We start from the raw sequence: 15,489 nt of genomic DNA, 5'->3' as shown, positions 1-15,489 counted from the left end.
AGTTGCTCTACTTCTTCCCTTCTTATTTGCACTATCCTGTACCACAGATTGCGTTTGAGCACGTAATATGGCCTTGGGCCTTTGGTCTTTCCTTGCACGGGTACGCCATTTACTTCTGTCATAAATATAAAGGGAAGGGTAAACCCCTTCAAAATCCCTCCTGGCCAGAGGAAAAATGCTCTCACCTGTAAAGGGTTAAGAAGCTAAAGGTAACCTCACTGGCACCTGGCCAAAATGACCAATGAGGAGACAAGATACTTTCAAAAGCTGGGAGGAGGGAGAGAAACAAAGGGTCTGTGTGTCTGTTGGTATGCTGCTTTTGTCGGGGATAGACCAGGAATGGAGTCTTAGAACTTCTAGTAAGTAATCTAGCTAGGTATGCGTTAGATTATGATTTCTTTAAATGGCTGAGAAAAGAATTGTGCTGAATAGAATGACTATTTCTGTCTGTGAGTCTTTTTTGTAACTTAAGGTTTTGCCTAGAGGGATTCTCTATGTTTTGAATCTAATTATCCTGTAAGGTATCTACCATCCTGATTTTACAGGGGTGATTTTACAGGGACGTGATCGTTCCCCTCTATTCGACATTGGTGAGGCCTCATCTGGAGTACTGTGTCCAGTTTTGGGCCCCACACTACAAGAAGGATGTGGATAAATTGGAGAGAGTCCAGCGAAGGGCAACAAAAATGATTAGGGGTCTGGAACTCATGAGTTATGAGGAGAGGCTGAGGGAACTGGGATTGTTTAGTCTGCAGAAGAGAAGAATGAGGGGGGATTTGATAGCTGCTTTCAACTACCTGAGAGGTGGTTCCAGAGAGGATGGTTCTAGACTATTCTCAGTGTTAGAAGAGGACAGGACAAGGAGTAATGGTCTCAAGTTGCAGTAGGGGAGGTTTAGGTTGGATATTAGGAAAAACTTTTTCACTAGGAGGGTGGTGAAACACTGGAATGCATTATCTAGGGAGGTGGTAGAATCTCCTTCCTTAGAAGTTTTTAAGGTCAGGCTTGACAAAGCCTTGGCTGGGATGATTTAATTGGGGATTGGTCCTGCTTTGAGCAGGAGGTTGGACTAGTTGACCTCCTGAGGTCCCTTCCAACCCTGATATTCTATGATTCTATGATTCCTTTACTTCTATTTCTATTAAAAGTCTTCTCGTAAGAAAACTGAATGCTTTTTCATTGTTCTCAGATCCAAGGGTTTGGGTCCGTGGTCACCTATGCAAATTGGTGAGGATTTTTACCAAACCTTTCCCAGGAAGTGGGGTGCAAGGGTTGGGAGGATTTTGGGGGGAAAGACGTGTCCAAACTGCGTCTCCCAGTAAACCCAGTTAGAGTTTGGTGGTGGCAGTGGATATTCCAAGGACAAAGGATAAAATTAATTTGTACCTTGGGGAAGTTTTAACCTAAGCTGATGAAAGCAAGTTTAGGAGGTTTTCGTGCAGGTCCCCACATCTGTACCCTAGAGTTCAGAGTGGGGGAGGAACCTTGAGAACTTCCACTACCTCCTCCCTCACATTTGCATACAGCGGGTCATTGGTTTGGTCCTGGGCAGCCTTACTCATCAGACGATTAGTCTCCTGCTGCATCCAAGTTGCCTCCTGTTGGGCAGTTGCTTGGACCCAGATAGCCTGCTGCTGGGCTGCAGTGGCTTGTATTAGGGCCTTGACCATGTCGTCCATCTTAGGGAGGAGGGTTTTGGCTAACCCTGGTTTAAGTCCCCAGCACATAGATCCCACCCCGGACACCACGTGCGGCAAATTGCCAGCACTACTATGATGGGTCTCACACTTTCTCTTCTTGGGTGGGGGTTCAGGGCACCGTTTCTTGCTCCTGAACTGGGGTATTAACTACCCCACTAGTGTTCTAGAGGAGGGGAGTGGAGAGGGAGGGACCCAGGTTCGCCCTCTACTCCGGGTCCCATTCCAGGGGCCGTAGGGATAGTGGTAAACCACTTAAACTAGCGGTTCCTTCCCTTAGGCTACTTCCCTGTCCTGTCCTTCAGCTTGTGGGGCTTCCTGCCCTCCCTCTGCACAAACCAGGTGTCCCTTTACCTGGTGTCTTGGTGGTCTTAGCCCACTGCAGCACTTCTCCAAACTCTCCTCTGTTTCCCTCCAAACTGCCCTCTGCTCCAGCATCAAACCACTCTGCTTCAACTCCTCCTCTTGTCTGACTGAAGCAGGGGTTTTTTATCAGGTGACTGGCTTCAGGTGCTTTAATTGGCTTCAGGTGCTTTAATTAATCTATAGCAAACTTTCTTCCTTCTGCAGAGAATAAGGCTCCCGTCTAACACTCTCCTGCTGCCCTCTGGCCAGGCTGTGTCACAATACCGTAAAATCTAGCAAAGTTAAGGCTAAAGTTAGGCCTTGTGATCTTTGAGGTGATCAAATCGTTCAAAGCTTTGTGATAAGCTTTCTGTAGAATGGGCATCTTTGAACCCAGATTTGAGAAACAGAGGAAGACTAAAGAAGTGGCAAAATCTGTGTAATGAATCAGCTTTGAAGCAATTGAAAGTAAAGTAGTAAAATGACAGTTAGAACTTAATATAGTATCTTTGAAAATGGCATTAACTGTGACCAGCCTATTTAAAAATATTATAGAGGAAAACATCTTGTATTGCAACAAGGAATTGGCATTAACAAGTAGTTGCTCATTAAACTGACAATTTTAGAAGCACACTCAAACAACATGATTCACGGAATAATAAGATCTCAGTCGTACACTACTTAGCTGTCAATGTCATACAGATCTTTCAATGCCTTTTAATGAACCTTTACTCTCCTAGAAAGTTGTGACTTTGTCTCAACTTCCAACCAGCTAACTGTTAAACAGTTTTCAGAGTAGCAGCCGTGTTAGTCTGTATTAGCAAAAAGAAAAGGAGTACTTGTGGCACCTTAGAGACTAACCAATTTATTTGAGCATAAGCTTTCGTGAGCCACAGCTCACTTCCTCGGATGCATTCAGTGCCTTTCCTTTTCTTTTTGTTAAACAGTGCTTCATTTGGGCAAAAGGATCATCTTCAAACACAACTCCTCCTCTTTGGCTTGTTTCTTCAACTCAGGTTTCAGAGTAACAGCCGTGTTAGTCTGTATTCGCAAAAAGAAAAGGAGTACTTGTGGCACCTTAGAGACTAACCAATTTATTTGAGCATAAGCTTTCGATGAAGTGAGCTGTAGCTCACGAAAGCTTATGCTCAAATAAATTGGTTAGTCTCTAAGGTGCCACAAGTACTCCTTTTCTCTTCAACTCAAACCTTCCATCTGCCTATGATGTCTATAAAGGTGGTATTTACTTTTTAATCTGAATTTTCCTTCTCTTTATATCACTCCCACACATTGCTTTCCTCAATACAGTGTCAGATGAAGTCCTCACCCATGCCTTCATATAATTGAATTCACTTAAGGATTGACATTAGCGGGGAAAAAAGAGTACAACAGACTACAGGATTCACTCTTGAATTTATCAAAATCAGTGCTTAAGTCACTTTAAGCCCCTGTAGTCAGATGAAGTGGGAATGAACTGTTTAAACACAGAGAAAAATTAAAATGTGATTAGAGAATTGGACTGCAAATGAGGCCAGAAGTTATGGACAATATTGCTTTGAGATCAGAAGATCTGGGCAGTTGTCTGTCCAACTTATAAAATTAAATGAATCAAATAAGGCATGAAAAAGAATTACAAAATGCTCATAGAAGTGAGGTAAAATCATCTATTTCCAGTAAAGGAAACACAAGATAAATATGACAAAGACCAGTATTTCAGTTTCAGTAGGTGACTGACAGAGACACCTAGAGGGCAATAGATAATAGAAACTGAAAAACAAGGTAGAGCTAACTGAGTCAAATGGTACTCAAAAGTAGTTAGTAGTAGTAAACAACTGGCAATGAGTACGGAGGTGTCAGTAGAGTATATCTACAAGGTATCAGGCTAATCATAGAGATAAATACCAGTTTGGGGATAGTTGAAACTATGAGGGGAGGTAAGGTAAGGTTCCTGACTACCTTAAACAGTCAGGTGGAGGCACCAAGAAATCCAAGCCTAACTTGAATGAGCTGTTATTGCTGACAAAGGGTTGAAGCTATGCTGTTTTGCTTAGACACTGGCTTAGCAACACAGCTGCTTTGAAGACATTGCTTGGAGCACCCCTAACACAGCAAAAGGAGCAAAAAGCTACTGCCAAATTCCACTGAATTGTTAATGGGTCTTCATACTCCAAGAAAGACACAGGATTTCAACTCCAACACAGTCAGTAACAGGCATCTCACCTTGGGGTGAGGAAGCTTTCCTCTTAACTTTCACTGAATGCATCCGATGAAGTGAGCTGTAGCTCACGAAAGCTTATGCTGAGATAAATTGATTAGTCTCTAAGGTGCCACAAAAGTACTCCTTTTCTTTTTGCGAATACAGACTAACATGGCTGCTACTCTGAAACAATTCCTCTTAACTGCAACTCATTTCTAAAGACGGAAACATGCTACACCAAATCCTGGAACAAAACTTGGAAAGAATATATGAGTTTTAAGTTTAATTTACAAAATATTCTGTTTTATTTTATTCTTTTTATTGAAGGTTTACAATCTATAATAAATGACAAATATTACTGTGAGTGTTGAGTAAAAGTTTAAGTATTTTTATTAGTTTCCAGTGACAGACAATATGCAGAATTGCCATTTCCCTGCTGCCACTTAGCAGGAATAGATACAGTGGCAAGGATGATGGTCTCAGCATCTCTTTAGATTAAACATAAAATAAATCATTTCATCTCTAGAGATTTTTTCATTTTGTTCAAAGTCATTAAAGAAGATTATTGCTCCAAAGTATGTAGAACTTGTATCTTTAACATGCATACTGATACATCCGGGGGGTTAAAAACTTAAATCTAAATCAGCCTGGCTGAAACTCAGATTTTAAGTGAGTGTACAGTACGTAATCTAGTGGTTAGAGTAGGGGGTACTCTGGGAAGCATACAAGCTTACAGGGGAATTTGAATCAATCTGCAGAGAGGGGAGTAAGCCATCAGAGTACTGAGCAAATGTTCTGTGCTATGTGGAGTGTAAAATTCTACAGAACGTTTTTTCTTTTTCCTTCATTTAGGTTAATGGCACGGATGCAGATTATGAATATGAAGAAATTACACTTGAAAGGGTAATATTCTAAATGCTATTCCATAAATTGTATTTGAAAGGAAATTCATACTATTTGTATATGGCAAGATTGGCCTCTTGACGGCCTGCGGTTAAACAGCAATGCTATTTATTTTTAGATCTATTAATTTAACCTAAATATGAAATATATTGAATAGTGAGTATGAAAGGGGCACAAATTTTATTGCTTTTGCACACGCTTTATATTCTTAATTTAATACTTGTTAAATACTGTTCGGATAACTGAGCTGGAACTTCCATAGCCATTCCAAAATTGCTGTCTTGTGAGTTTTGATAATTATATCAGTACAGTTTAGACCAGTGCTTAATTCGTGCCAGGGCATGTGAAGCTTGAAGTTCATAGCCCTGGCAACCCTGGGCTTGCTTCATCAGTTGTGAAAGTAAAAAGATTGCTTGAGCCCTGGCATCTGTTTAATTACAAATTAAGCACTGGTATAGACAGCAGAAGTACTGAAGTCTGTCTACCAGCTGCTCTTGTATTTTAGATTGGGTGAGACAAAAATCCTTAAATGTTGCAGTTAAACCAAACATTTTGATATCTGTACATATATTAGGTCATGACTTGATTTTCTTATCTACCTACCTAATAAACATTTTAACAGAATAACAGAGAATTCATTAACAGTATAGTATATTGTACTTTACATTGTAGACTGAAAATCTAATCTGTAATATTAAATGGTGATATTTGACTCTGTATTGTTGCAGTGCTATGGCAATATAGTTAATTTAAATAAATTAGTTTTATTTTGTTTTTGAGATTTTCTGACATTTGAGTACTGTGAAAAACTCAAATGGTTTAAAAAAAAATCTCAAAATCTTAAGCATGAAAATGGCGCTACAGTTCTCATACACATTGCTCTAATGGACCCTTATGTTGCAGTTAAAACAAGCATTTTTACATCTATGTGCATTCCAGGTTCTGTTAGACTCGAGCAGTGTATATGGCAACTGCAGTGATATTTTTGTGCTCAAGATTTCTGGATTTTTCTTAACAGTTTGAGCATTCCCCATTTAACAATAAAGCTCATTTGTCATTGTTGTAATTTCCATTGTCCTTCCATGAGCTTGCATTCCACTTAGAGCCATAGCATTATCAAACAAGCCCTGCAGCTTATTTGTAAATGACAAATAAAATAAATAGACTCTAAATCTAGCAGAGTAGTAGTACTCAGTAAATAGCAGAGAGTGGGAGACCCAGATTTTGTTAATGCACCTACCCTCTTTTATAATCAATTAGCAGAAATGGAGGTGTTCCACGGGGACCCTTCTCATTCAAGCAGTAAAGTTGACAAGCTCTAGAATATAAATTTCAGTTCATATTTTAATGAGGAAAGGAGAATTTGTATTTCTGTTATGATGTCTTGATGTGGAGAGTGGTGATTTACAGCAAGGGAAATAGTGGAAATTCACAGCTTCATCTGTGGTGCAAACTGTTTACTCCCCTTTTGTCCCCTGGGAGGATTTGTGGGGGTAGGGAGCAACAAATATCTTTGGGTAAAATAGCGTATAAAAGAATCCAAAATTAATATAAAGATTTTGTACTTTCTCCTTTACCTCAAAAATAAATCTGAAATGAAATGAAAATATTAATACTTCAGTGACTGGAAAAACAAACATGTTATAGAGACACAAATGATGTAGCCACAGTAACTAATTCTCTCTCCATTTGAGAATTTTTAAAATCTCTTTGAGCTGCATAATTGCAATATTTGTTCTAGTTTGACTAAGTTCACAAGTGAAGCAAAAGTAGTCTCAGTCTAGTCCACTCATTTATCCACTTTATAAAACTGTCAGCCATGTGGCCATGATTACTCTACTTGGCAGAAGACAGATACTGAAACAGCTTCTGTGTTAGTGTAAGACTGAGACACTTGTACAGAACAAGGTGGGAAAGCATCTCTAGAAAGTCTCTAACAGTGTAGCTTTATAGCACAGTAATTTGCAGTGTGAACCACAGACGGTTTAGGACAGTAATATAGGCAAGTCAGCAGTGAGCTGATACTTAAAATCAAATAGAGTAAATTTAGATCAGGCTTAAAAACATATACTTTAACATTCATCATGTTTTATGTTTTCCACATAGTTTTTTCCCCTTTGAAACTATAACAGGAGGAGAGAAGGGTATTTGCTGAAAACAATGAGCACGTGATTTCTGCAGAGCTTATGGGATAAGAAAGTCTATAATTTGTAGCATTTCAACAAAATATCAGAATCCGACATTCCAGTTCTTGGAGAGTGTGTGTGTTTGGAGCGTTTTTTCAACCGATGGATTCTTTTGCCTCAAAAGAGGAAACCACAGTAGCTTTATTGATTAGTTGTTATTGTTAACATGAACATTGACACAATCTGACTTGTTCCTGTAACGATAAACAAATTGGAGTTTACACCATAGTAGAAACTGTTTCTCTGTTATTTTTGAAAGGCATGTCAGTTTCTCACCATTTTTTCCAAAATAATAAAAATAAATGTTATCCTGTAGTACATAATATATAGGCTCAGCAGCATTCCACTAGGAGTGGAATTATATCTGTTTGATAAAACATAAAATGTTTTCTCTCCTGATTTGCTTTTACCCTACTTATTTTTAAAAGAAAATTATGCAACTAAGTGATATTTATTTTTCAGGGAAATTCAGGGCTTGGCTTTAGCATTGCAGGTGGTACGGACAACCCACACATTGGGGATGACTCAAGTATTTTCATTACAAAAATCATAGCAGGGGGTGCAGCTGCTCAGGATGGAAGATTACGGTATGTCAACTGTGTTATTGAATGCAGTGCCTGTTATTAGAAGGGAAAGGACAAAACATTTTCATGTGGTTTTATTATTTTTTCTTCTACTGGTATAATTTAAAATTAACAATACTCTATAATTTATGCAGTGTTTATTTAGTAAGTAACATAAATAATTTTTTACGTAAATTAAACAAGGTTTATTTGTTTTGTATATAATCCAACATCTCTAATTTAGTGAATTCAGTTTTCTGTTACATGGTGTAAATATATTGTACCAATTTCTTGGTCTTCCTTAATTCAATAGGACTGTTGACAACAGGTAAGTATTTAGTTTAAGAGCATCCCTTGTCTAGAAGCGATTGGGACAGATTCTCAACCCTGGCTCTGGCCTGACAGGGAATCCACAGGTGATGTAGAGTCCATCTCTATCATCCACTCTACACACACCCTGGGGAAAGAGTCATGTCAGAAGGAGGCAGAGCACTCTTCTGATTATGGACCAACACAAAAATCCCCATGGGACCTCTATAGCTTGCCATTTAGAGCACACCTTGAGCATCTCTAAATTCTGACCGTCCCCAAGCCAGCCTACGAGAGTGGGAGTAAAAAGGCACCTTTCTTTTCTACACCAGTTCTTCAGATGCCCTGAGTCTGAACTCATTGGGACACAGGGTGGGGTTAGTAATCCAAATTTGGGGTCAGTTTGCCAAGGGTTCCCAAGATACAGTCACTGAATTAAACAGCTTTTCTTAAGGTTTATGTATTTTTTCCAACATTTTCTTCCATACACATTCAACATTTGTATAGGTGAAGGGGATAAGCAGTCAGCTGTGAACCTGATCCACCCAACCAGTGTCAGTTTGAGTCCCACCTAAGGCAGGAATCTGGAAAAGGTCTGAAGGCATATTACTAAAATCTGCCTTTGTCAGGGTGTGGTTTTGGGTTTTTTTTGTTTGACTGCTTTTATTTTATTTTTAAGACTTTGAGTGAATATAGTCAAAATATTTGAGTGATGGAGGAATTAGAAATTTGAATGCTTGTTAGGAAGAGAGGAGAATGAGGGGTTGTACAAGTCGGTGGCGGGGGAGGAGGAGAGAGATGTTTGAGGCTGCAGTGAGGGGAGGAAGGATTATGGGGAGGTGGATAAATGGGGATGTATGGTAGGGAAGGAAGGATGGGAGGCTCAGGTGAGAGGTTGGGAACGGAGATTGGGAGTGAAGCGGGACATGCAGGTGAATGGCAGGGTGACTTGGGGAGAATAGGGGCAGAGGGTTCTCTTAGCCCTGCTTTCTCCCTACTCGTGTGCGGTGTGTCTGCTAGGATCAGAGGGGAAGGGGCTGTTTCCTTTCCCTCCACCTATATGTGTGAGGCAGGATCTGGGTTGCCTGACCCCTTGTGTGAGTGCTGGGATCTGGGGGGCCTGCCTCCTTGTGTGTATGCTGAGTGGGGGCTGCTCATCTGTGTGGGTGTAACTCTCCACCCCCTATTGTTAACCAGGTGTTTGGAGGGTCTAAGCCCCTCTCCCTGCTCCAATTCATGTGAACTGGGATTTGAGGGACCCTGTCCCTGTAAGGGTGTCTGAGCACCTCACCATGCTCTATCTAGGGAAGCCCTGCACCTCTGGATGGAGAGCCGAGAACCTGCAAAGTGGGAGAATATACGGAGAACTCACTGCTGAGACTGGGATGAGGAGTTGAGAATGAGCATGCTTGATGCATATCACAATCTCTCCAGCACTGGGGAGAGGGGATGGGAACACCCGCTGACATAAAAGGAACAGTTAACACATCTCAGAGCTGTTGTTTCTGGTTGCATGCGTCTGCAGGAGGTGTTCCCATTCAGTTGAGACCATCTCATTGAGAATAATGGGACTCACCATGTCTCTCTGAGTCCTCTATGCAGCAGATGGATGTGGAGAGCTATAGTTAAGGTGGGGAAGGCCTTTGCAGATCTCATATCACAGTTAAGCTGCTCCAGCTATTGCTTCCACCATTTGGCACAGCTACACCTAATACAGTGAATGCACCTGGAGTCCATTCAGATCATTTCCAGTGACTAAGGTGGCAATGGCATGTGCCTTAATTCTGTATTTCCTGATTTGCAGAGGTTTGAATTTTGCTAAACTTGACCTTCTGGAAGGGCATGAGATAACTCTGGGCAATCTTAACTGCATTAATGAAGGTTTTTGTCAGTGAATAATACTTACACAGTGTAGTTCTGCAGATAGAACTAATTTAGTTCCATTTTTGATTTCACCATTTGGACTTCTTTACTTCACTTTCTAGTGGTATGCTTCTTGTAGAAGTTAGCTGAAATCTTAATGTTTATCATTATAAACTATTTACAAATTATCATTACTAAATATCATTAGTTATCAGTGGTTTGCTATCAGATTGTCAGGTCATGTTTAGTAAGGTGTCATAGGTGTCTGTCCTAGGTCCGGTACTATTCCATTAACGACTTGGATGATGGAGCGTAGAGTATGCTTATAAAATTTGGGAATGATACCAAGCTGAGAGGGATTGCAAGCTTTTTGAAGGTCAGAATTAGAATTCAAAGTGACTTTGATAAATTGGATAATTGGTCTGAAATCAAGAAGATGAAATTCCATACAGGACTGTACAAGGTACTACACTTAGGAAGGAAAAATGGAGATGAATGAATGCAAATGGAGAATACCGTGTTAGTGCTGCGGACAAGACTCTGGGGGTTATAGAATCATAGAAATGTAGGGCTGGAAGGGATTTCAAGAACTCAAGTCCAGCACCTTGCCCGTGGCAGGACCAAGTAAATTAGACCATCTGTGACATGTTTGTCCAACCTGTTCTTCAAAACCTCCAGTGACAGGGATTCCATAACCCCCCATAGTAACATATTCCAGTGCGTAACCATCTTTACAGTTAGAAAGTTTTTCCTAATATCTGACCTAACCCTTCCTTGCTGTAGGTTAACCCCGTTACTACTTGTCCTACCTTCAGTGGACATGGGAAAAAATTGATCACTGACATCTTTATACCAGCCCTTTACATATTTGAAGACAGTTGACAAATCCCCCCTCAGTCTTCTTTACTGAGGGGCAGGGCCAGCTATAGGATTTTTGCTGCCCCAAGCAAAAAAATGTTTGGTGCCCCCGCTTTTTTTTCATGTCCCCCAGCTCTGCCCCAAATCCCTGGGCGTGCCGCATTCCCCCCCACCCCATTGCTTCCTGCGGCTCCCCCCTGCTACCCCCTGCCTCTCAGGTGAGGGAGAGGCAGCGCATTCAGGAGAGCAGGTAGAGCGGAGATGAGCGAGGGTGGGGGGAGCGCAGGAAGTAACGCTCCCCACCCCAGCTCACCTCCGCTCCACCAGTGCCGCCGCGGCAAGCCTGGCAGGGAGAGGGGAGAGGCGGAGCGGTGGCGGGCGCGCTCAGGGGAGCAGATGGAGGCGGAGCTGGGGCGGCGGGGGCACATTCCTAGGGGCGGCCTGGCCAGTGCTGGAATGCCACCCCTAGGAATGTGCTGCCCCAAGTAGCTGTTTGTTTTGCTGGTGCCTAGAGCTGGCCCTGCTGAGGGGATGCCAGAGTTACATCATGACCAATTTAAGGCCATTATATAGGAGGGACAGGTAGTGCACTGCTGCAATCTGCCCTTGACGCGGCAGACAAAGCAGCTAGGTCCATCTCCACGGTGATGCAACAAGCGTCATGGCTCTCTGTTGGGTTTTCCAAAAGAGGTGCAGTCAACTGTTGAGGACCGCCCCTTTGAGGGCACAAAGCTCTTTGCGGAGAAGACTGATGCCTCCCCTTGCACCCTGAAGGATTCCATGGCTACACTCTGGTTACTGGTTATCTACAATATCAGCCTAAAGGCTGTCTAAATGGGTCTCAAAAAGCATTAGACGGTGTTACCAAGCTCACAACATGACCCCTCCAGATTCTGTTCGTACACACTCCATGAAGTTGATCTCCTCATCCATTGCCTTCTTCAAGAATGTCCCTATCTCAGAGATCTGTAGAGCGGCAATTTAGGTGTCTGTACACACTTTCGCAAAACGCTGTGTGCTCACTGGTGACTGTGCCTCAATGCCATCTTCAGCTCCACAGTACTGTCATCTGTAACTGACCCATCTCTGAAGTCCCCGCCTTCCAGTAGGGATACTACTCAGAAGGCACCTACCATGGAGCACCACAAGGAAGTTACTCACCTTGTGCAGTAATGATGGTTCTTCGAGATGTGTATCCCTGTGGGTGATCCAAAACCCACCCTCCTCCCCTCTACTTTGGAGTTCTTGTCAATGACTCTGCGGTAGAGAAGGAACTGGGGAGGGTTATCCCGCATGTGCTGGCTAGCCTCGTGGCACCGCACAAGGGGAGACAGTGCCTGCGTGGGCCTAATGGACACTACTACAGAAGTTCTCTGATCAGCAGTGCAGGGACACAAGCATACCTACCATGGAACACCCATAGGGACACATATCTTGAAGAACCATCATTACTACATGAGGTGAGTAACTTCCTTTTACTGCCTTTTATATCCCTTGATAGGTATAACTCATTTTGTGGCTTAGCCTTTCTGATTTTGTTCCTACATGCTTGTGCTGTTCTTTTTTATGGCTCCTTCGCAATTTGTCCATGTTTCTACTTTTTGTAGGATTTCTTTTTGATTTTCAGGTCATTAAAGAGCTCCTCTTACCATTCTTCCTATCTTTCCCTGGCATTGGGATAGTTTGCAGTTGTGTCTTTAATATTATCTCCTTGAGAAACTGTCTACTCTCCTGAACTCTTTTTTCCTTTAGATTTTCTTCCCATGGGTCTTTACCCACCAGTTCTCAGAGTTTGTTAAAGTCTGCCTTTTTGTTAAGCTGCTCTCTCTCCTTCCTTTCCTTAGAATCATGAAATTTGTCATTTCCTGATCACTTTCACCTACTTTGCCTTCCACCTTCAGATTCACAAACAATTCCTCCTTGTTGTTCAGAATCAAGTGTAAAATGGCTGTCCTACTGGTTACTTCCTCTACTTTCTGGAGCAAAAAGTTGTCCCCAATACATTCCAAGAACTTATTTGAAATTTTGTGTTTTGCCACTTTACTTTTCCAACAGATGTCTGATTAGTTAAGTATCCCATTATTACCAGGTCTTGTGTTCTGGGTATTTCTGTTATTTGTTATAGAAATGCCTCATCCACCTCCTTTTCCTCATTTGGTGGTCTATAGTAGACCACTACCATAACGTCACCCCTATTTTTTACCCTTTACCCACAGACTCTCAACTGGTCTACCTCCTTCTGGATCTCAGAACAAGTGTATATACTCCTGATGCATTATGCAACACCTCCTCTCTTTTTACCCACCTGTCCTTCCTGAACAAGCTGTAGCCCTCTATGCCAATATTCCAGTCATGAGACTTATCCCACCAAGGCTCTGTGATGCCGATTAAGTTATAATTTGGCTTATATACTAATACTTACAATTCTTCCTGCTTTTTCCTCCCATACTCCTTGCATTTGTGCAATAGTGGATCACAAATTGAATGAATCAGCAACGTAATGCAGTTGCAAAAAAAGCTTTTATAATTTTGGCATGTATTAACAGGAGACTCACATGTAAGACATGAGGGGTAATTGTTCCACACTGCTCAGCACTGGTGAGGCTTCAGGCTCAGGTACTCTGTCCAGTTTTGGGTGCCGCACTTTAAGAAAGAGGTTGACAAATTGGAGAAAGCCCAGAGGAGAGCAACAAAAATGATAAGATTTAGAAAACATGACTTCTGATGAAAGGTTAAAAAAAAGTTGGCATGTTTAGTCTTGAGAAAAGAAGACTGAGGGGACTTGATAACTGTCTTCAAATATGTTAAGGGCTATCATAATGAGGATGGTGATCAATTGTTTTCCGTATCCACTGAAGGTAGGACAAGTAGTAACGGGGTTAACCTGCAGCAAGGAAGGTTTAGGTTAGATATCAGGAAAAACTTGCTAACTGTAAAGATAGTTCAGCACTGGAATATGAAGAACAGGACGGACAAACGGCTGTTAGGTCTAGTCCAGGGTTACTTGGTCCTGCCTCAGTATGGAGGGGGGATTGGGCGAAGTGATTCTGTAATTATTCCAGGAGCTCAGCCTTTTCTAGAATTCAGGTTTAACTATTACATGTTTCTTTGCAAACTAGTCTTAATATCGTCTTGCCCCAGATACTCATCGGATCATGCAAACAAGATTTGATCAATGAATTGGACAATTTTGGCAGGTTTGCTAATAAATTATTATTAGTTTTGTAGTCCAGGTTCATCTGTATGGTTACTCTCTGTCTTCCATACAAACTCATTTTTATGATGTAATATTTAGAAGTGAAAGGAAAATAATTCTCTGACAGGTGATTCACTAATAAATTAAAGGCTTAGATTTAAGATGCTTCATTATATCTAGTCAAAATGTTGGCACTTCGTTAGTTAGGTAGTATTCACTGATTTATGCAGAATTGTGCTAAAAGCATTTTGAAATGAATGGTTTTTCTAAAAGTCTTTATGGAATTGTTAATTCTGAACAGTCTCAAGAATTTGCCAGCATTACTGTGCAAAACAAAAATCTGTTTTAAGATAAACTTGTGTTCCTTCTAATATATATTTACAGAGCTAGTTCTGGAATTGATTATGCATATTATTATTTATTTGTATTATCGTGACACATAGTTGCCCCGGTCAATGACCAGGACCCCATTGTCAGAACAAAAGTATCTAATTATTGAACAAGAGACAACAGATGGATACAGCCAAACCAGTGGGAGTGTACAACTAAACAATGAGCCGATACTAGTCAGCATGGTAGGCTGTGGTCTGAGCACACTAGCATCCTAACTATTGTCACAGTTTTTGTAGGCTTTATGACAGAGTAGAGTTTTAAGGAGGATGTTGAGTTAGTTTTGTGGATGTTTACAAGGAGCTAGATGCAATCAGAGGGGTTACATGTTCAAAGTGATGATCTAGGAAAAGGATCTTCACAGCTGCATTCTAAATGGATATTAGAGGAGCAAGATTGCATTTGTCAATGCCAAAAAAAAGGATGAGGTAGTAATTCAAATGCAAGAGGATAAGAGCCTGGATGGAAGTTTTATCTGTGTGGATGGATAGGAAAGACTGTATCTTAAGAGATGTTATGCAAAAAGACTCTGAAAGATTTAGACATATCCTGGATGTGAGAACCTAGAAGGATAACTCATCTGAAGATGACAGGCAGGGTGGTGGTGTTGTCCATAACGAATGAGACAGTAGGTGTCAAATTGGATTTAGGAGGGAAGATTAAGAGCTGTGTTTTAGCCATGTTGAGCTTGATCTTATGGCTATACATCCATTAGGAGATATCACAGAAACAAGCTGAGATTTTAATTTAGACAGAAGGAGACAGGTCTGGAGTAGAGAGAGAAATCTGAGTCATCCACATAGAAATGGTAGTCGAATTCATTTTCGCAGATGAGATTACCCCGATATAAGGTATAGAGGGAGAAGGAGACCAAGATAGAGTATGAGGGTATTAGAAGGATCCTCTGAAGGACATGCTGAAGGAGAGAGAGGTAAAAGGATTAAGGGTGGAGGAGAGCAAAGCATGGGGAGAGTCAACAACT

The 15,489-nt window shown here is 41.3% G+C and overlaps 1 protein-coding gene across 17 annotated transcripts in view; it reads left to right on the top strand.

Moving 5' to 3' along the window:
• Positions 1-15,489, top strand: part of DLG1 (discs large MAGUK scaffold protein 1) — a 451,639-nt gene that overhangs the window by 231,412 nt on the left and 204,738 nt on the right. For all 17 annotated transcript variants that reach the window (XM_077826706.1, XM_077826707.1, XM_077826705.1 and 14 more), the window contains 2 exons: positions 5,092-5,142; positions 7,791-7,915. In XM_077826706.1, the coding sequence (XP_077682832.1) occupies positions 5,092-5,142; positions 7,791-7,915 (176 nt within the window). The remainder of the gene's footprint in view (positions 1-5,091; positions 5,143-7,790; positions 7,916-15,489) is intronic.

This window comes from Eretmochelys imbricata, chromosome 9 (assembly GCF_965152235.1).
Source record: "Eretmochelys imbricata isolate rEreImb1 chromosome 9, rEreImb1.hap1, whole genome shotgun sequence".
Lineage (NCBI taxonomy): Eukaryota > Metazoa > Chordata > Testudines > Cheloniidae > Eretmochelys > Eretmochelys imbricata.
The sequence above is the reverse complement of the archived record's forward strand: the minus strand, read 5'-3'. Positions and strand labels throughout refer to the sequence as shown.